Consider the following 21,154-nt stretch of genomic DNA (forward strand, 5'->3'; position numbering starts at 1 on the left):
TGAGTTGTAATTTTGTATGGTTTATGTCCGTGATGGTGAACCTGTGGCACGCGAAGCCATGTTGCCCGCATGCGCGGTCTTGCCTGTTTGTTTTCTGGCGTGCGTGTGCAGGTGACAATCTCTCCTTCACATGCACATCAGTGCCAAAAACCGGTGTGCGCATGTGTGTCAATCAGCTGATCATTAGGCGCACATGTGCTCTAGAACCCGGAAGTTTGGCTTTTTTGAAGCGTGGCCCTAATGAGCATGTGCAGGTACGCAGGACGTTTCTGCACGACCTTTTTGGCACTTGGTGCCTAATAGGTTTGCCATCACTGGTTTATGTCCTTTAGGTTTACCTGTAACTGCTGAGACAGCTGCCACAGATGTTTTGATCCTGCTCCATTATAGTCAAATCTTTTATCAGATCAAATTGCTTTTTGCATCTTGAATCATACATTGGAATCTAATCATAGCACCTATCTTGAACTCTATCTTCAATTATTTATTTACTCCCGAGTGTATATTGCTTTATTTATTTTTTTACTTATATTCCACTTTGTTTTGTTTGTGATTATATTTGTAGATCTGCCATAACATATTGGTTTTGTGCCTGAGGGAGCTGTTTGAGTTCAGGTACATGCAGACTGATCCAAACTGGTCGAACTTTTTCTATGACCCAGAATCGCACAAGGTAAGTCTTTGAAAGTTGAAATGCACACTCTAGTAGGATTTATTTCCTTTTTGCCTCTTTACACTATTTCCGGTAGCTTTGCAGTAGGACAAGTGGACACTTGCTTTTAAAGTATGTATCAGTTTTGGGATGAGGGGCTCTATTAGTATTGGAAAGGATTCTGAGTCATTCCAGCCATTTTTTGGTTCTTATAAAGCACTGGTTAGACCAGATAATGTTTGCCATCTTGCCATCCATAGGATCTGTGTTTCAGAAGAAGCTTTCTACCCTCTAACATCCACATATTTCAGGAAAAGAAGGATGGTGACATGTTAAGTTTATGCCAAAATATACTGGTTCTCTAGCTAAGGAAACTATAAAAGGATTTGGAGAAAAAACTTGAGAGAATAAAAATGGAGTATAGAAATTGAACAATATTTTTATGATGTTCTCTGCCTTTTACTCTCTGAAGGCGAACAGAAGAGAACAAAACAAATTTTAAAATATAGCCCAAGGCCTATGCAATATAACTTAAAACAACTCTTGTTCAGTCCAAAGATACTGTATTGTAACAGTTTAATTTATGGTGGAATTCTGTTATTATTCTGAATATGTTGCAGCCCTACGGGTAACGTGCAAAAATTGGTAATTAAAAATATCATTTCCAGACACACATCATTTAACAAAATGTCTAGATACCATTGATTGGAGAGGCTGGGTAGTCTTTCCATCTAACAATGAATTAGTTAGGAGTAAAGTTCTTCACTGAATGTACATTTTAGAAAAAAACGTATTATTGGCTGCCATTAAGTCCACTTAAGTATTGCAAGAATTTGTTTATATTTGCCATCCATAATTGCAGAAGGAAGGAGATTAAATCTGAATAAAACCTATTTGATAGTGGTTATAGGATAACTTAGATAAATAATGTGCAGGATCTGATTGTCTTGATCACTGAGGAGGCACATTATGCTGACATTCAGTGTCTTCTGGTCATTGAAGGGTCTTTGATAGTATCAGGGAATACCTTTATTTGAAGTGGCAAACTGTAACTTTCCACTGCAGAGATGACAACAGCCTGGTCTCTATATCCAATGTTAAAATATTGCTCTACCAAATGAAATAGCCTACTTGTATCACAGATAGTCCTTAATTTACAACCACAATGGAGCCTGAAATTTACATTGCTAAGACACTTGTTAAGTGAATTGTGCTGCATTTTACAACCGTTTTTGCACCAGACTGGCGAAGCAAATCATTGCAACTGTTAGGTGAATCGTGGTTGAGTGAATCTAGCTTTCCCCAGCTGGGAAGATTACAAATCGCATGACACAGGGACAGTGTAACTGTCAAAAATACGTGCCAGTTGTCAAGTGCCCAGATTTTGATCATGTGACAGTCTGGATGCTTTAGCGGTTGTAAGAAAACTGGTTATAAGTAAACTTTTCACTGCCTTTATAAACTTTGAACGATCTCTAAATGAAAGGTTGTAAGTTGAGGACTACCTATATGCGCCTCTTCAGTTGCTAGCAAAATATTTTACTGCTCTCTTTATCCAGTAGTATGCTTATTATAAGATGTGCTATTTTGTAATGTAGTGTAATGGTATCATTTTAGGATTTTTTTCAGGCATTCCAATGAAAAGTAGATGAAGAATGTAGCTTCTGAGAAACTAGATTAAGCGTTCTTTCTGATCATTCATTTAGAAATGAACCCTCTGGAATAGTTCTGCTTTCATTTAGAAAATTTTGTACACCTCTTTCTAGGTGGCACTTCTGGATTTTGGAGCAACACGTGGCTTTGATGAGAAGTTCACAGATACCTACATAGAAGTAAGAGCTCTAAATTGCTTCAGAGCCTGTTGTGGGGCTTGTGACAAGTAGATGATAACAGCTTTTCGTTACATACTTTTTGTGATTTTTAAATTTTTTAATTCAATTTATAGGTAGACCTTGGGTTTAGTGGGAATTGGAGCTGCCATTGCTAAGAGACATGGTCATAAAGCACATCATGTGGCTGCATTGCTTAGCAAGGCAGTTCTAGCAGTCCTGGTTGTCACTGTTAATCAAGTATCACATAGATCATTAAGCAAGAGCCTCACATGATCACAACTTCCTGCCGGCTTCCCTGTTGACTTTGTGGGATGCTGGCAGAGAATGTCAAAAATAGGGATCATGTGACCATCGCTCGCTGATGTTATAATTGTGAGCCAGACACCTGGATCCAATCATGTGTCTGCAGGGATGCTATGATGCTTAGAAGTCTGAGGACTTAACAGTCTTAACCCAAGGTCTACATGTATATCTTCAAACTCTGAGAGTATGTTATTTCATATTTCAGGCAACATAACTTTACATTTCTTGTCTTTGCCTCCTAAAAGAGAACCAAAAATATTTAATCATTAAGTCCAGACTTTTCTTCTGGCAACAAATGTCCTCTTTTCTTTTCTTATTTACATGCTTCTCACCCCAGATGGATAATATTCATATTAAGTATCAAACAGTTGTTTATATTTAACTAAACATTGTGATAGCCTATAGTTTTGTTGTAATATAATGTATGTATTATAATCAAATTGCCATAGAAGGGAAATGGCTGTCTGATTAGCTTATATATGAACAATTATTTGATATTTGTTCTATAGCAAGGGTGTCAAACTGCGCTGGTCACACCCACGGCTGGTTTAGTGAAGGGGAAAAAGTTGCTATGTCACATGACACCGCCGTTCTACAGGATGCTAATATAGGTTTTTGTAATAAAAATCACATTATTTTTTAAAGGTATTTTTGTGTTCCTTTTGGAAATCTTACCTTAGTTTCTTGGTACTGACCTCTCAGGAGAAATATTCAGATATTTCTCCTGAAATTTGGCTTCACATTTCTGCCTTCCATGTTTTGGGAGACAGAAGTGCTTGCTTTTTAAAGCCAATACCTTTTAGGAATTGCTAAGATATTTATTACAAGAGTGACTTGCTTCCTTGTGAAGTAAATGCTTTTCTTGACTGCAAAAAATGCCTAATTACATTTGTTTTTGATTTCTTGCCTCTTATAGTTAATCAAAGCAGCTGCTGACATGGACAGTGAGAGAGTGCTAAAGAAATCAGTAGAAATGAAATTTTTAACTGGCTACGAAAACAAGGTATGTTGCAGAACCAAACAGTCCCTACTTCACTACTGCTGAGTTGAGTTTGATTTTCTCAGTCAATAAGACGGGAATGCAACAAATATCCCTTCACACACACAAAATAGGTCTGCTATTTTATAGGGTGTCAAATTTTTCCAAATATTAGGGGTGCTCTAAAATTGTGACTTGCCTTGTAAATATATTTTAGTTACTTTATAATAAAAATGTATATTTCCAAAACCTGAAAAATCACTGTAACTGCAGAATCATAAATCGCCCTCTTTCTCTTCCCTCAAATAGTTTAGCATGTTAATCTTGACAATCCAGAAACTGTACTTTAGCTGCTAATCTATGGCAGGAGAAACATTTGTCCTGGTGATCTTGAAAAGAGTCTTCTTTGTCAAGGTTTGGCTTGAGCCTTTTTATAGGAAACAATCCAAAAAGAAAAATGCAATCTGAGTTAAGCTGTAAAACACTTACAGAAGCAGGTGCTAACTTTCTACATAATATTGAAAACTCAAAATTTAGTAAAAGGCAGCAATTTTCCCATTTTATATAACAAGGAAATTCAGCTGAATATTTTAATAAATAAATGGATGAGGAACTGACGTATAAACTAGGGAATTTTCTCTTTGCTGTTTTCCATAATTTGAGGTCTGTGCATTGATAATTGTATTTTATATTTATGTATATGATATTTTCTTTTTACTAGACCTGCTTGTAGCTGATCACAATCACTTTCTGTTTTGTTTTTAATCAGGCTATGGAAGATGCTCACTTGAATGCTGTCCTTATTCTTGGAGAAGCTTTTGCATCCCATGAACCTTTTGATTTTGGGTGTCAAAAAACCACCGAAAAGATACATGGATTAATCCCAGTCATGTTGAAGCACAGGTTGGTCCCTCCACCAGAAGAGACCTATTCTCTTCATCGGAAAATGGGTGGCTCTTTTCTCATATGCTCCAAGCTGAAGGCCAAAATTCCATGCAAGAATATGTTTCAAGAAGCCTACAGTAAATACTGGAGTGAAAAGACCAAAAGAGAGTAGTGGCACAAAAGAACTATTAAATATTATTGTCTTATGAATATGGCCCAATCATCAACCTCTGGCACACCACAATACTATTTCTTCCCTCTCACGCCTCCAGAATTGCTTTAGCAATGCAACAGATGACCTTCTGGAAGCAGAATAATTTTGAGGAAATTGTGCTTTTGTTGGGTACAGTTCCTCTCAACATTCTCACCAGATTTTAGGTGTGTATCTTATTTTATAAAAAATAATAGTGGTTTGCTAGTTTAGAAGATGTGGAGGCAAAAATGAACTACTGTGTTTCATACTGCCCTAGACCTTGGCGATCTTTTTCATATTTTAACATTGGTAGCTGAGTTGACTTTTTTTTAAGAAAAAAAATATTGAGGTGGAACATAAATCAAAATGAGCTGGCATAGAAATTTATTTGTACTTCTTGAAATGTTATTTTCCCCATCTTCAAGATTTTTTTCCAGTTTCCTTCTAATGTTGAAAGACTTTCTTCTGCAGTTTCATACTGTAAAGAATAGAATGCCAACGTAATTTACAATAAAACCTTATTTTTGTATGATATTTGGTGGGAGTCTGTAATGTCTGAGATTTTCTTATAGAACAGTGTGAAATATATATGTCGAGTCTCTGGTGCTCAACAAAACAGGATTTTAAAGAATCTGAAACAAACAGTTCATTGGTGTATGTAGAACATCTTACCTTGAAATTTGGTTGCTTATCTTTGATTCTTTTGAGCTATAAGTAGAAGGAATGTATCTCAAAAATTGGGTTTGCTCGTTAAATGGAGATTTAGAAAAACCAAAGCTCAGTGGCATTTATAAGAGCCCAGGAGCAAAACTCTAATTTCTCCATCTTAATATTTGGTATTGCAACTTTTGATGAAGACAGAAGATGTATATTCAATATCAATTATGTTTCAGAATTGCATTGAAAAGCATGATCTACATTTAAATAGCTCAGTGCACATACTATATATATATATATATATATATATATATATATATATATATATATATATATATATATATATATATATATATATATATGAATGAAATAAATAAATTTTGTAACTGTTCAACTTTGAACTTACTTGCAATAAAGAGGTGCTTGTGCAAAATATTGTGTTGGTGGAGTTAATTGTCTCAGTGATGAGAATCTTGTTTTTTGTTTTTGTTTGTCTTTAGACAGTTGAAGAAGCATGTTAGACATAATTCAATACAAATAAACTACAGCCGCTATCCATTGAGTAGGAAGATTTTGATATTTACATGTGTTCATCTGAACCTGAGTTTCAATTTATACACCACCTTTCTATCTTTATCTAAAATAATTGTTAATTTAACCCCAAAGTCAAACTCAATTCCCTAAAGAGTTTTAATAACTTGAAAAGCCTCAGATGGGGATGGACAATGCCCACTTAACAAAGAATAGAAGAAATTGCTGCCAAAGATCTTCTTGTCCTGCTTTTCCTCTAAAAATTCTGAAAATGTGTTGATTTGAATGCATGAGCAGGCTTCATCCGGACTCCCCTATTTTACTACTTTAAGGATATATTGCTATGGCCTGAAGTGTAGGCAAGCTGACATTTTGCAAATGTTTTGGGTTGTGCCTCCTACAATCTTTTTTGTTGATCTTGCTGCAGTTGGAGCTGATAGTAGTTGTCCAAAACCTCTAGAAAACTAGATGCTTCCCTACAATGTGTGTCAAAAAATACTGCCATTTATGCCAAGAACAAGATTTGGCTAAACATGAGCAAGAATTGAAATAGCAAAAACAGTTGGAAAGCTGAATTTTAAGAAATCAGGCTGGGAAGCCTTTGAACTTGGTTATTGTTGAAGTCTCCTAAGAATTCCATGGGCAGCCAAGATAACAAACTTTACCAATCCATACGGAGTTCCCGGATGAGGCACAAATAACCAGGTTCAAATTAAACTAATTTGGACATATTATGCAAAGACTCCACTCTCTGGTAAAATTGGTCTAATTCTGAGAATGGTTGAAGGAAAAAGGATGACCAGCAACAAGGTAGATGGATTCAGCTACATATAGTGGTGATGAATGCCACTTTTGGGAGATTTGAAAGAAGATGTTAGGGGTAGATCATCCTGGAGAAAATATACGGTATCTTATGTGGCCGCTGAGACTCAAAAATGATGGCATATAATCAGTTACAGCAAGAGTTACCTTGTGCCCTGGAATAACTGAAGTAAATACCTGCTTTGAAACCAAAAGGTTTAACTGCAACATTCTTTAGCTGAATTCTGAACTAATGTCTTTAACATTTTCTGCTTAAGATGGTTAATTCTGTTACTGAATGTGTTAACAATAATTAATTGAATTTATACCTTTATGCTTTCACCAGAAAGTATAAATACTGCAGGAAAGAAGTAATAACAAATATTTCCCACTTTCTCTTGCCTAAATCAATTTTCCTACTAAAATTTAGAATAGTGGGTGATAAACTGTCTTGCTGTAGATACACGAGTAGTTAAAAACATGTCTTTCCAATAATATGATAGAACTTCCATTATTTATTCCAATTTACCATTATTTATGGTAATGCCATTATTTATTCCAGTTTACATCAATTTTGGCTTATCTCCTAATGCACCGAAGTGATTGTGAGAAAATGTTTTAACATAGTAAGCAGGTTTTGTGGACAGTTCTCTATGTTTGTCAGTACTTTAAAACACAAATTGCTGCTGAAGAGGAGTCATGCATAAATTAGTCATATTTTCCACCAATCTATAGTAGGAGTATTTTTTTATTGATTCATACTATTTGTCTTTAATAGGATAGTTCATTTTCAAATTAGCAAGGATTTGGGAAAGGTGTCTACTTATCATTTTATTATTTTATTGGTCTTAACTCTCATTCTTGTTGCCCAAAATATCTTGCAGATGCTTCTATGCATTTAGATAAATTGATCTTATTTCTTTGGAGCTGTTTACTGTGTTATTCATATAGTGCACAATTGATGGTATTAAAGTGATATCATGGAAAGGATATCATGGAATTCAAGTCCCAAGTTCATAGAAAAATGAATAGATTTTTGTAAATTATAAAGTATTATTTATATGGTGCATTGTTCCGATAGACCACTATAGTCTTCATTTCATTCAACAGGAAAGAAACATTTTAAAATTCTGTACTCTACTGCAATATTAGAGAGTTAAAGAGGGAGATGAAATGTGTGAAAATATGGAATATGAGCATTACTAAGAGTATAAAAAGCTGACAAGGGGCTTGTTAAACCAAAAATATTAACTGCCAATAGGAATCCACTCTTTGAGGAATTTAACATTACTGTATAAAGTATCACTCTTCCAGAAGTGATTATCCAAATGCCTTTAATCAAAGAAATTTACAATCTTATTTACAAGGAATAAACTATTTGATGTATTTGAAAACTTTAATGCCAAGAGAAGAACCACTTTCCTCCTGCTTGTCACAAAAAATAAGCTCTTCCAGGATCTTTGAAGCCCTTTATCTGACTGTTCCCAAGGAAATGCTGTAAATCTGGTGAGATATGGGTTGCAATATGGGTGACTAGCAATAAAGCTTCTGTTTGGGACTATTCACCAGTGGTTCTGGTTGCTTTCACCTGACCTGACAGTGCGTTGTGCATCACATTAAATGATTTTCCAAACAAGAGGAGAGACTCAGTGAAACACAGGTCTCTGTCAAAGCAAATCAGAAATACATACTGTAGTGATGCTGTCACTAAATTCTCTGAACATCTCATGACTGAAGTTCTGCATGTCGTTATATCTTCACAGTCAAAAACAATAGCCATACTATGTAAGTTATGTGAATTTAAATTATTTTTAAGACAAAGCATGCTTGATTTTGTCTAGACAAAAGTGGTCCAGCAGTTTGATGTTAGAACCGTCAGGATGTTTAACAATATCATTGCCATAGAAAAAGGCATGGGCTTTTCTGTTACGGTTTTTAGAAATAGCAGGAAAGTTTGTGTGCAGGAATAATGTGCATTGCAACTATGATATTTAGCAACTGTATCAGACATCCTTCCTAATTGTTTCCTACAAAATAAACTACTGTAAATAGCGTACTGGGCAAATAGTATTATGATGGAAGTGGACTGGGGTGGAGATGGCAAGGTTTTAACAAAAAGAAAATGCCCTCATAGTTCTGCTCTATTTTTCCTAACTAAAAAGCTGCATCTATAGGGTCTCACAATAAATTCTTGTTTTCTATTTGATTGTTGCTGTGTATCAGTAAACAAGACAAAATTAATATTGTCCTTACACTTTTAAGTTGTTTGTCCTTCTAATAGTCATTCATTAAGCTCTATTCACAAAACAGTATATTCAATATGCATCTGGATTCATTGCTTGCAAACCATATGCTGGAGAAAAAAATATGATGAGCTTTAATGCTCAGCAGCATTGAGCAAACAAGAACCGAATGGCAAAGTATGATTAGTCTATGGTTTAAATTAAGTAGATGCTTTGGAAGAGAGCAACCGCTCTCTAAAGTTTCCTGGCCCAGCACTTCTAATGTAAGAAATTAAAATCTCAATAGCTGAATTTAGGGCCCATTCTTACCATAAAATTGATCTGAGGGGGAAAGGGAAAAGAAGACAAACGATCTGAATTTCTAGTATTTCCCTGTTTTATTGCAATACATCAAAGTAGATTAATATTAAGTGTTACCAATGTAAAATATTGGTGGTCTGCCACTTATTACACCTTTGACTGATCCACCTTAAATATTTCTGTGCAATAGAATCTACATCATTGTTCTGGAGCAGAGAATCTCTTACAATGTCCTCTACAACACTGAGGACATGAATCAAAAAGACGAGTGAGAAGAGCCAAAGCAGAAACTTCCCCCTCCCACGCACACACTTGTCAGCTTTTATACTCTAAACCAAAACAAAAAAAGTGATTACATCTAGGCCATGCAAAACTGTACAACAATATTACAATGAAAAAAAAAACCCTAAAAATATCTTTTTTTAAAAAATAAATGATATGAAATCGTACATAAAAAGGCAGGTATAATTCTGTTAACTACCATTTTTTGGTTGTGAATTGCTTCCTCATCAGTGTGACTATGTTTTTTATGCAGAATGAAAAAGGAAAACAATGGTTTTTTGTGTGTGTGTGGAATTGCTTTAACATGCAATGTGGTCTCCCAAAATGTAAAATCTCCAGCTTCACTGATTCCTGAAGGTCCCTATAGATGAACAATTGCAAACCTAGTTTCCCAGGAAAATCCACATGATGATACTTTGAAAGTGACAGCCTTGATTAGTCCTGTTGTTCTGGGCTAAATTTTGCCAGGAGCCTTTCAGTAACCTTCCTCTGAAGGCACATGCATTTCCTGGGATCTCCAAACTGCACCTAGAAAAGGACCCTAGTTATAAAGAGGTAACTGTGGTAGAATCCTAACAAGCCAATTTCTTTTTGTTAAACAGACAAGGAAAGAAAGAGGAATAATCTCTGCTGCTGATGCTGCTGTTACACATGTCTTTGTTATCCCTGAAATCCGGTAGCTGAAAAATGACGAGTATTTTTAACATTCACCATCCTCAACTCAATTTATCTCCCAAGTTTTTTACTTTGGAACAAAAGCTTTGTTTGCAACTTAAGATGTATCTCTGGTGAATCACATACCCAGAAGGACATTATTGCATTAATATGTGTCATATTAAAACATCAGTCTGTTTCCAATTACCTGAGTTTAACATAAACGTTATAGTGAATTCCCCCCCCCAACCCTGCTGTTCTAAGAAAAGAAAAAATATATAAATAGGAATACAAAATAACCTGTCAGTCAAATTTTAGACAAAGTCATTAATGAAAGACTGATTCAGAAGAATAAAATTATACAATAGAACTATATTCTGAAAAGAAACATGAATGTTATGTATAGATTGTTCCTATTTTAAATACAGGGTCTCAAGAGGTGAACCATCTAAGCTACAGTTATAATTAAAATCTGATTTATTGAACCTCTTAAATATAACAGGGCACTGAATGAAGTGCCTGAATCAATTCAAAGCAAGCTTCTCATTTAAGGGCCAGCATAGCTTCAAGCTGCATACAAAAGAGATCCTAATCAAATTAGTCAGGATTCAATCTGAGCACATGAAACAGAATCATGTAGGAATGAAAACAGAAATGCACTGCTGGAAACCTCAACTTTACTAGCTAACTCTTAAAAGATATTTAAGAGTGTTTGTACAGTCGGAAAAAAGTACCCAATAATTTATCAATACTGGCATTGTAAGTTCACAAATCCTAATGATGAGTAGTGTTTACATTTATTAAATAGTTTGATGTTATGTAAAACTAATTCTAATCTGCAATTCCTTGCCCATAGCTCTTGTTTGCATGTGTGACAACTATGTCTTCAAGTGAAACAGTTTGATTGCCATAGGACTTGTTGAGGGCTTCCAAGATCATTTCTGAAGTAAATAATTCTGCAAGCCAGGTGCAATTTAAAACTAGAACCAGAAGCCAATAGGAGGGGGAGGGAATGCTAACCTTTTTCCATGGTATGGAGCAATGACAATGACATGAGCACCACTGTAGGAAAAACTGAAGGGGTTGAAACAGGATCTTGGAATAGTGACTGTCAAAGGAGATGAGAGCTAATAAATTTTATGTGCTGTTCTTTTGTTGCTGTGACTCAATTCCTCGGAAAAGACTTGCAGGAAATTCCTTTAGTATATGTTTTAAGTGGTAGCTCTGAAATTAAAATCTTTTGTTTCTTACTTATGACAAAACACACAATTCTGATATTCTTAATAAAGTCAATTCAACAGACAGGTTTAAGATACCACGCTTAAGAGCAAAGTTTTAAGTTTGCCTCCTACTCCCAATTATTCCCCAGCATAAGAGAGCTAAATGCAAACAAAGACACAGAAATAACAGACTGAATACACCTAGATAATTAGAGACAATGATCTCTATCTCCCAGTACTTAATCAGAATTTGTTGTGATTGTAGCTGATGATTTTTCAGAGGTGACCTAGGAAACTGTTACAGATTTGTTGTTTTTCCACTGATGTTAACTGTAATTGTTTGACAATACCCATGATATATTACAAAACTTGTAGAAACTATTATCTTTGTAAAAAAACACCACCTGAATACTTTATCCACTTGAGCTTAAGTCTAGCCTAAAGAAGCAATGATTCTAAGAAGAAAAATCACATTCATCTATTGTGAAAATGCAAACTGTACTCATTTTATTCAATAACAGGAAGAAAAAAGGGGTTGCCTTTCCCCTCCATCTGCATGTTGTTTTTGCCACTGCTTTTCTAGGCGACGATGGATCTCGACTATTCAGACAGAAATGCTGTGCACTGATTAAGCTTTCTCTATTAGGTTCAACCACCAGAATTCTACATCAAAGACAATGGGCATTCTGGACCAGAATGGGTGAACAGATGACAGCAATGAAAATCTTCAGACGTCTTGAATAATTTAGCAAAGTACAACTCTACAAGCGGCATGTTAACTTTCAGTGACCAAGAACAAACTACAAACTTCTATTTTGGACTGAATGATCCTCGTATCCAGTGAATGTAGTTAGTTAACTAAGAAAGTTACTTAAGAGCTTGTGGTGATTAAAAGGCAAAATGGGTTTGAAAGCCTAGCCCTAATCTTCCAAAAGCTCATTCATTTCTATTTGCATTTACTTCAGCTGAGGAGATTCTATAATTGTTTGGACACCCTTCAGTTTACTTTCATCCGTGTACTAGTAAACAATAGGCTTTGCTTGTAAAATAAAGAACAGGTGGAAAACAGGAAGAGATAATTTAAAATGGTGCTTATGGCTTTCGTTTTTCTACTGATAAGGAGGAAATGTCACAGAGCAAAAATTGTGAGGATGGAGTCTTCATCTAGGCTGTATGATTTTTATCCAGTGCCATGTTCTAAATTCAGATCACACCCTCAATCCATAGTTTATTTAGTATGAAAAAAGGAACACCACAAATTTTAAATTAAAGGATCTCTTAAATAGGAATCCATCTTCTGCTGCATTACAATGCTGCTTCTTCTTTAATTATATACATATGTACTAACTCTTAATTTTGTGTATTTACTTAAACTCTATTATAGTAAAATATGCATCATTTCCCCCCCAAAATCAATAAGATTTACTGGTAGCAATCAGACTGACATTCAGAGTGTCTGAAAGCATGTGTATCTTCCTTAGCAGGGCAAATTTCACCCTATCGAACATGGAGGATGTTGCTGTATTTATTCCTGAAAAAATATAATATGGGTCTACTTGTACCAAAGCAAATCTATCTGGTTTCCTGTTACATATTGTGTATATCAGCCTACACTGCCATGTTTTGTTTGGAGTGTGGTGTATTGCATAATATGCCATACAATGGAATTTCATAATCCTATGAAATAAAATTGATAATAATAGAAATATACCAATATTTCTCATATAACAATAACTCCGTGCTGCCCTCCACCAAGGTTTTCTTTTGTTTGCTGGCTACTATTAGGAGGGGAAGAGAATTGCGCTACTGGTGCCAATTATGGCACATACACTCTCTTCCTCCCCCTCCCACCCACAGTTTGATTCTTGTAGGGAAGCTGAGAGGAGATGAGAATGAGAGCAAATGGAGAATCATGGGGACCAAAAGCTGCTGAGATGTCATATTTGAGTGCCGAAGCAGTTCATGAGTCCCAACTCACGTGGTCCGAGCTCTCCAGGGAGAGGCTCTTGGTCTTGTGAGGAGAAATGGGACTGGGAGGGCTGCTCAGGTTGGAACTGTTGGAAGCTGTAGAATGCCTTGGAGAGTCAGAGTCCTGCAGCCCAAAACACGTGAAGAGAACATATTAGTGAAGAATAGTAAAGCAACAAATGGAAACAGGGAGGCTTGGAAACCTATAGAAGCAAGGGACAAGGAAGGAACGAAATGTATCTCTCCTTTCTCTGCTTGGCTAGCAACCCTATCAAAAATAGGCAGTGAAGAATACCCATTCTTCCTTATCAAGAGAATGCTCCTAATTTTGTTGCCCAAGTGCATTAGTCTGAACTTTTGGAGGGATGAAAACGAACAGCAATTATACATTTCTAAAAGCAACTTTCTAGAAGGTCTTTTTGGGGCTCTTGACATTTGAGTCCACACAATGCAGTAGAACGTATGTTTATATTTACAATCTGCCAAATATAAAACCGCACATATTTTTCTAGAGTTGTTATAAACTTCAGTGGCAATTAATACATTTATGGACCTTTGTTGATCTAATTTTTATTTTCCTGTATCTGCATCTATGCCTATAAATGCTATAATCACATTTACATAAATGTTTATTGGCATAATTTCCTGAAGAGGCTTTGTTTGTGCTGTGCTGTGTTACATAAGGAAAAAGTTTCCCTCACTCATATGTGCTAGTCGTCTTGACTCTAGGGGGCAATGCTCATCTCCGTTTCAAAGCTGAAGATATCTCCATGATCATGTGGCCGGCATGACTAAATGCCGAAGGCGCATGGAATGCTGTTACCTTCCCACCAAACTGGTCCATATTTTTCTACTTGCATTTTTACATCCTTTCGAACTGCTAGGTTGGCAGAAGCTGGGACAAGTAACAGGAGCTCACTTATTTATGCGGCGCTATGGATTCGAACCGCTGACCTTTCTGATCGACAAGCTCAGCATTCCTAAACTGTGTTACATACTTCTAAGCAATTGCTTAACAATAACAAAAAAAAAAAAAAAAATGGATGAACAAGAATCTCCCCAAATTGTTTCTTGGAATATTTTTTGCTTGTTCAACAAATATTTTTTAGCTGGTGATTGTTTCCGCAGGGAATTCAGCCCATTTGACAAATTTACAATTTGGATTGATCCCCGGACCAAACAATTCAAAGATTTAAGGCTTGCCTTCTGTGATCAGATGACTTACAGATATGCTGTGTGTAATTTTCATAAATTAGGCTTGATACAATGGTGCTGTGATTTAAAACATATGGAAGCTATTTAGCTATTGGTAACAAAATTATCAATGTAATTCATGCTATGGAATTTTGTCATATTTTACAGAATAATACTTTCCTTTTCAATTATTAATCAGTGCAGTAGTTATGTGTCTCTATTTCTGATTACTTTAAGCATAAAGTGGAGCTTATACCCACCTCTCTCTCGTACTCCCTCACTGGTGCATCACTGCCTTGGTCCAAGCCGCCAGAAGACAAAGAGCCATCTGAAGGGGATGCCATTGGCTGACGCTTTGCTCCGTAGCTACCTCCTGAGAATTCTCTCCGCAAAGCACTACCATTTTGTGCAGATGTTCCTAGAAATGCACCCAGGAATTTTAAGTACATACCATGTAAAACCATTAGAACTATATCCCTAGTATTCATTCTCTTTACTATTATTTGGTCTATTGATGGTTGCCAGTTTGTTTTTCCATCATCATACCTCAAGGTATGATGCATCATCAAGGCTCCTCTCCCTCTTCCATCCCAGCCTCCATTTCATCAAGAATAAAAACAACTTTATTTGCATTGTTGAATTAACACCTCTGTGTTGGTTAAGGAGAAAGTGAGGTAAAGTATAGGAAGGGAGGTTTAACATCTTCCACTTGCATTGAATCTCAAATACTTTGCTAACATTTCTGGAAATGTTGCTCCTATAGCAGTTCATTGCAAATGAACAGACACTGGAATATATCTGAAAGTAATGCCCCATTTCCTAGTGCCAATCCTGATTAAACTTCCATCAGTACCATGACTGCTGTATACCAATAATGAAAACATTGAAGTATATTTGTTTTCATAAGTTATAACCATACTTCCAGTATTATTTATATTTTTGCAATTTAATCCCTGCATATAACATTAAAATAATAGGAGTTTTATTATTTTAACTTTCCTCATACTTCTCTATAGCAATATGCAATGAGTAACAAGTGGTTTAACAGCTAACACTTCTTTACTGTTGCCAAGCAAAGTCCATGAGCACTTCCATCTAATTATCAGGACTTGGGCTCAACTCATTTCTTTAAAAAGATTACATTTGATTAATACTCAGTTCTGCAGCTCTTTTTCATATTCAGGTGAAATAAAAATATGATCTATATGATTGCAAGGCTTTATTCTAGATACTCTATTGATATATTTCAGAGCGGTGAAAAATGACAAATAGGCAAAAACAAATATATTTCCCCTTTTTTAAAATACGGAAGATGTGCCTGATCTCAGTTCATAAGCAATTAAGAAACGAGCGAAAATACACTGCTTGTAAACAGCTGAACATATAGCAATAGCACTTAAATGTGTATATTGCTTCACAGTGCTTTTTACAGCTTTCTCTAAGCAGTTTACAGAATCAGCATCTCCCCAACCATCGAGGTCCTCATTTTACTGACCTCGGGAGGATAGAAGGCTGAGTCAACCTTGAACCTGATGAGATTCGAACTGCCAAATTGAGGTCAGTCGGCAGTCAGCAGAAGGAAGTCTAATCCTTTCTCCATGAATTCTTGACTAATTTCCCTTTACTTTTAAGGTTGTATATATCCTTGACCACCAAAATGTCTGACCCTTTCATAAAACATTCTTCAGGAAGCAGACAAATGCAGAGGTAACAGTGCACCCTTCTCAAGGAAAATAGAGAAAGAGGCTGAATCAAGTGATGGCTCATAAACTTACTTGCTGCCAAACCACTACTAGCACTCATGGAGCGTCCAGGTTCGGGCCGGGTTTTTGTGATTGAAGGGATGCTGACAGAACCACTAAACATTGCCCGACTTTCTTGAGGCCGAAGGTTCTGCAACACAAAGACAGACAGGTGAGAAACAGCTACGAGGTAAAGTCATACAAAACAGAAACAGCAAGTTGACCAGGTTCGAATTTAAAGAAGACCTTGACTGACTCGCTCACTAATGAATAAGCACAGGGGTAGAATGGCGTATGAAATGCCAGGGTTATCCATCCCATTGATTTGGATGTGCTGAATTACAAGCTTCCTCAGGCAGGCTACCGAGGAGGAATGATGGGAAATTGGGGGAAACACAATGGCAGGAGAAAGCTGTGTTAAGCAAATGGTCATCAGTGACAGCAGTGATTGCAAAGAAGTAACTGAAAAAAAGAGATAAGAGGCTGGAGATTTTTGACCTGAGGGTCAAGGGATCACGCAAAATGGCCTTTTCTTCAAATATGAAAGGAAGAACATATACCAACAATGCTTCCCTTTTGTGCCATCTTTTATTTTTAATTTTTTCTACTTTTGTTATTTTATTGCTATGTTGATCATTAATGTTAAGATTTTGTTTATTTGTGTTGTTTTACTCATACTATGGATGTTTTAAAGTTTGCATGTATGTAAATTGCTGAGAGTTGTGAGATTGTAATAGGACGGAAAATTAATACATTTTATTTTGATTATATTTCAGACAAATTCATTTTGCTTTTGTTATACAGTACATCAGGCTTACTTACCATGGGCAAGTCTTTGAGGATCTGTATACCATCTCCTGGGCCCATGTGTGCTATATGGTTAAAGTTAGTTGGGTGAGAAATTAATTTATTTCTCATTTCTGGATCTCGCAGCATCTCTCTGCAAAATAAAACATTCAGATATTGTATATTGAAGTGGCTATTTGTAAACACAAAGAGTAAATATATACTAGTCATATAAATTATTCCACAACAGAAATAAAATAGCCAAATAGTGGCTAAATTTTAAAAGAAAAGTACTTTAAATTCTGATACTGATTCTATCTCAGCTGTTAGCTTGATGGAAGGGAAAAGGTCAGGAAGAACAGAGGTTTGGCTTAAAAGCTTAACAGCCCATGTTCATAAAAAGTCCAAAGGGTTACTGGGTCTCAGAGTGCACTACGAGAGGGAGTTGAGACAACATTCAAGAAAAGGTGTAGAAGTGGGCTCAGTGATGATCGGATGCTGCAAAGATGGAGGCAGAGATGAAGGATAGAAGAAAAGAGAAGGATTAGAAGAATATAGCACTACTCTTTGCATTTTACTCTTACAATAATTTAAAGAGCTTTAGACAAATTTGCCAACATGTTGTAGAATACAAAGGAAATTTTTTGAATTTCCAGCATTTTAGAATACCTGACAGCATAAAATTGGTCCTAATCATAAATAGGTCGAAAAAGCCTCAACAGTAGTAAAAAAAAGTCTGACTTGAGAACAAGCAAGTTCAATTATTTCCCTGTTTTCCCATAATTATGTACAAACTTTTATCAGCACAACCTATACATGAGAAATGCTGAAACATTAACTCCATATTTCTTGAAAATATTTTCTTAAAAATCAAAATCCTTTCTGAATATTTACATATAGTCTGAATGCTATCTTGCAATGTGACTCTTTTGCTGCCTGAAAACTACACAAAATTTGAAAAATAATTGTTATGATCAGAGCACTGGGAAATATCACAGAGAATCAGATAGGAATTGTGTAAAAAATAGAATATCAAAACTGGACAATATATGCATAATTAGAAATATAAATTTCTTTTGTAAAACTTTATTATCAGTCATATATACAGTATATACACACATGCACACACAAATGTACTTATGTACAGTAGTTGGAGACATGCATTCCAATTTACAATAGTTCTTTTGCATTGATATTTAAATTAAAATAAATTTAAGTATTGGGTTACACATAATATAAATAAAACATACTATATAACAGAAAAGACAAATGTTTGAACGCATTGACTAGAAATCCATTTTTTTCTAACAATCAAAGAAAAAAAATACAATGACGGGACACAACAGTCTTCACGGTCTACAAGCATGGACAGAAGACAAGTACAGGTTGAATACCGACCTTCTCTGCTGCATTCTCTCTTCCTCAGGCACTCGGAATGAGTAGCGCCGTTTATTATTAATATTTCGGACCATTTGCTTTCGACTGTTATCTGATGTTTCAGGAACCACCAGCTCATCACCCTCTAAGGGAAACATAAAAATCCAAGCAGGATCACTTTTTTTTCTCCACTGCAGAGAGTTAGCTATAGAAAACTTTTCTAAATTAAGTACAACTGCTAATGCTAAAATAATGGAAAAAATAGAAATACCTAGTATAATGTTATGGCTCTAAGCTTATACTAATTATATGTTAGCTGCAAACATTCATTTAGAGGCCTGAATTTTTTTAAAAAAAACAGAGAATCCTGACTGAAAGAAATGACTTTTTCCTCAATTGACCATTTTTGCACCCCAAATAATTACTACGTAACTTGTACATCTGTAAGTTCAGTTACAGTTATCTTGTTCTGAGCCAAAGACCGGCTGATGTTAGTGATGAGAATTATCATTGAAACAATATGTAAGGCTAAGGGAAAACTTCCCACTTCTGTGCTTAGTTCTACTTCTTGTGGAGTTAATCTTGCATTCAGAATTTCTTCTAAGAAAAACTTTATACTTAAAGTAGATGTGATATACGGAAAAAAATTGCATGTTATATAAAATAAATGGGTTTTTTAAAAAGGTTTATTTTTAAAAATTATAAAATAAAACAAATAGGAAGGTTTTTCTAGGAGACTGAGACAGAAATGTTTACTCAAGCAATATTTCTTGCATAGCCTTTAACTACCAGATGTGCCTGCTGAAACTTCTGTGGTGCTAACTGAAACATTGCCTATCGTTCACTTCCTGGGAAGTGGCAAGAAAAAACAAGAATGAATTCACAATGCTGATTCAATGATTTAATTCTCTATCTGTAGTTAATTTTTAATCTGAAAGTACTTTACAGATAATACTACTATAAGGAAGAATTTGAAATAATTGTCGCCTTCTATCAATGGAAGCATTCTGAGTGGAATTCTATAATACTAAAAACTTCCAAACCACTGCATTTATAAAAGTTTTATTTATTTCAAAGATCCGGATCTATAATTTTAGGAAGTATTAATGTATCTTACATTTGAAGATGTGGAAGTAATCTTTTTAAAAAAACTCAAGGGTAACAAAATCAGTACAAAATATACTGACAGTCCTTGACATGACTTATGACCAGTTGCTCATGACCATTATGATAGACTTCCCAAAGCTACCGGTACTTATTATTACCTTGTTCCAGAGTTCAGACAGGTGCACAAACCCCTGCAGTCACATTATTGGATTTTGGGCTCTTGGCAAGTGGCTCACCTATATGGCCAACTGCAGTATTCCATGGTCATGTGACAACAATTTGTTTTGGCCAGTTTCTGGCAAAACACTGATAGGAATACATTGATTTGTTTAACAATAGTGGTGCTTGCTTGACAAAATAAAATCATGTTCGGTCACTTGAGTGCCTCGATTTATGACCATCATGATTTATGATGGAAAGTCCAGATTCCATTACAGTCATAAATCAAGGACTCCCTATAATAGACTTAAAATTCAATTATACTGGAATGCTAGAAATACGAGACATCTAAATGGAGTAACTGGTTCCTACTTCAAATAAACTAAGATAGTCTATTTGAAAATATAGAAATATTTTGAAAATATTTTTATTCTATTTTTTATTGAAAAATTGAAATATTTTAAGCCTATCATGATTAGATAGCACAACTGTTTCGCCTCAATTATATTTAAAACCTTGGTAATTGCAGCATTTATAAATTTAATGTTGAAATGCTTCTGAGGAAAAGCTTCTTGGATTGCATTCAATGCATCAGCATTCTATTAGTGTTTTAAATGAACAGTAATCAATATAGATAGCAGTCAGTTTTTTTACTTACCTGCCATCTTATTTTTGAAATAGATTAATCTAACAGTTTCTAGTCCTAGGACATTTAGGGACCCTTCTGTGTTCAAAGGACGTACCTAAAAAATATAAAATATTTAAAAAAAAGTAAAAAGATACGAAGAAAATGTGAAATAGTATAAATTTGTATGCATCATACACGAATAACAAGGAGGCAAAAATTCAGGAGGACTCTGGTAGGTGGGTTTAAAAACACTGGAGTTTTAAGCATCATAATTGTTAACTGATAAAATAGTTGTTATCTGTCTCTAACCTGCATCTACACAACCAACTTGTTTTCTTTTCTTTTTCTCACCTCCTCCTTTCTCCAACTGCAGCTCACAAAAAATATTCTTTTAATAAAAAAATATTAGGCAAAAAATGTACCAAACTCCTTCTGATGAAAGGCTAAACACGTTTAATAGGAATGTATGTATTTTATTATTTAAAGTATCTTTTCTCTAAAAATTCTAAGTGCTTGAAAGATCTCCCTTCTTTTTATTGCAACCAAAACAGCAGCTTCAGTGAGTGGTTGCTTCATACCTAATTAGTGGGTGGATGTCCTCCTTCCTAGTTTATTAGAATAATATTTTAATCCAGACGGTAATCAATATGTATTTTAATTT

General features: G+C 35.3%; 2 protein-coding genes across 11 annotated transcripts in view; one reads left to right on the forward strand and one right to left on the reverse strand.

The window, feature by feature from the left end:
* COQ8A (coenzyme Q8A) overlaps nt 1–5,376 on the forward strand; it is a 56,029-nt gene extending 50,653 nt beyond the window's left edge. For both annotated transcript variants that reach the window (XM_087717874.1, XM_087717875.1), the window contains exons 12-15: nt 566–673; nt 2,419–2,484; nt 3,704–3,790; nt 4,536–5,376. In XM_087717874.1, coding sequence (XP_087574000.1) covers nt 566–673; nt 2,419–2,484; nt 3,704–3,790; nt 4,536–4,823 — 549 coding nt within the window. In that variant the 3' untranslated portion in view covers nt 4,824–5,376. The remainder of the gene's footprint in view (nt 1–565; nt 674–2,418; nt 2,485–3,703; nt 3,791–4,535) is intronic.
* The window catches only part of CDC42BPA (CDC42 binding protein kinase alpha), a 172,044-nt gene that overhangs the window by 4,911 nt on the left and 145,979 nt on the right, over nt 1–21,154 (reverse strand). For 5 of the 9 annotated variants that reach the window (XM_087717866.1, XM_087717865.1, XM_087717872.1 and 2 more), the window contains 7 exons: nt 20,524–20,608; nt 18,621–18,744; nt 17,259–17,376; nt 16,470–16,587; nt 14,955–15,112; nt 13,511–13,624; nt 9,435–10,186 (listed from right to left, as the gene is read on the reverse strand). In XM_087717866.1, the coding sequence (XP_087573992.1) occupies nt 10,094–10,186; nt 13,511–13,624; nt 14,955–15,112; nt 16,470–16,587; nt 17,259–17,376; nt 18,621–18,744; nt 20,524–20,608 (810 nt within the window). In that variant the 3' untranslated portion in view covers nt 9,435–10,093. Of the gene's footprint in view, nt 1–9,434; nt 13,625–14,954; nt 15,113–16,469; nt 16,588–17,258; nt 17,377–18,620; nt 18,745–20,523; nt 20,609–21,154 lie in introns of those variants that run through there. The other 4 variants (XM_087717869.1, XM_087717873.1, XM_087717870.1 and 1 more) reach the window with 2 other exon arrangements.

The sequence above is a fragment of the Thamnophis sirtalis genome, unplaced genomic scaffold (genome assembly GCF_051295495.1).
Source record: "Thamnophis sirtalis isolate CommonGarterSnake01/CBP01778 unplaced genomic scaffold, rThaSir2_p1.2 scaffold_6, whole genome shotgun sequence".
Lineage (NCBI taxonomy): Eukaryota > Metazoa > Chordata > Lepidosauria > Squamata > Natricidae > Thamnophis > Thamnophis sirtalis.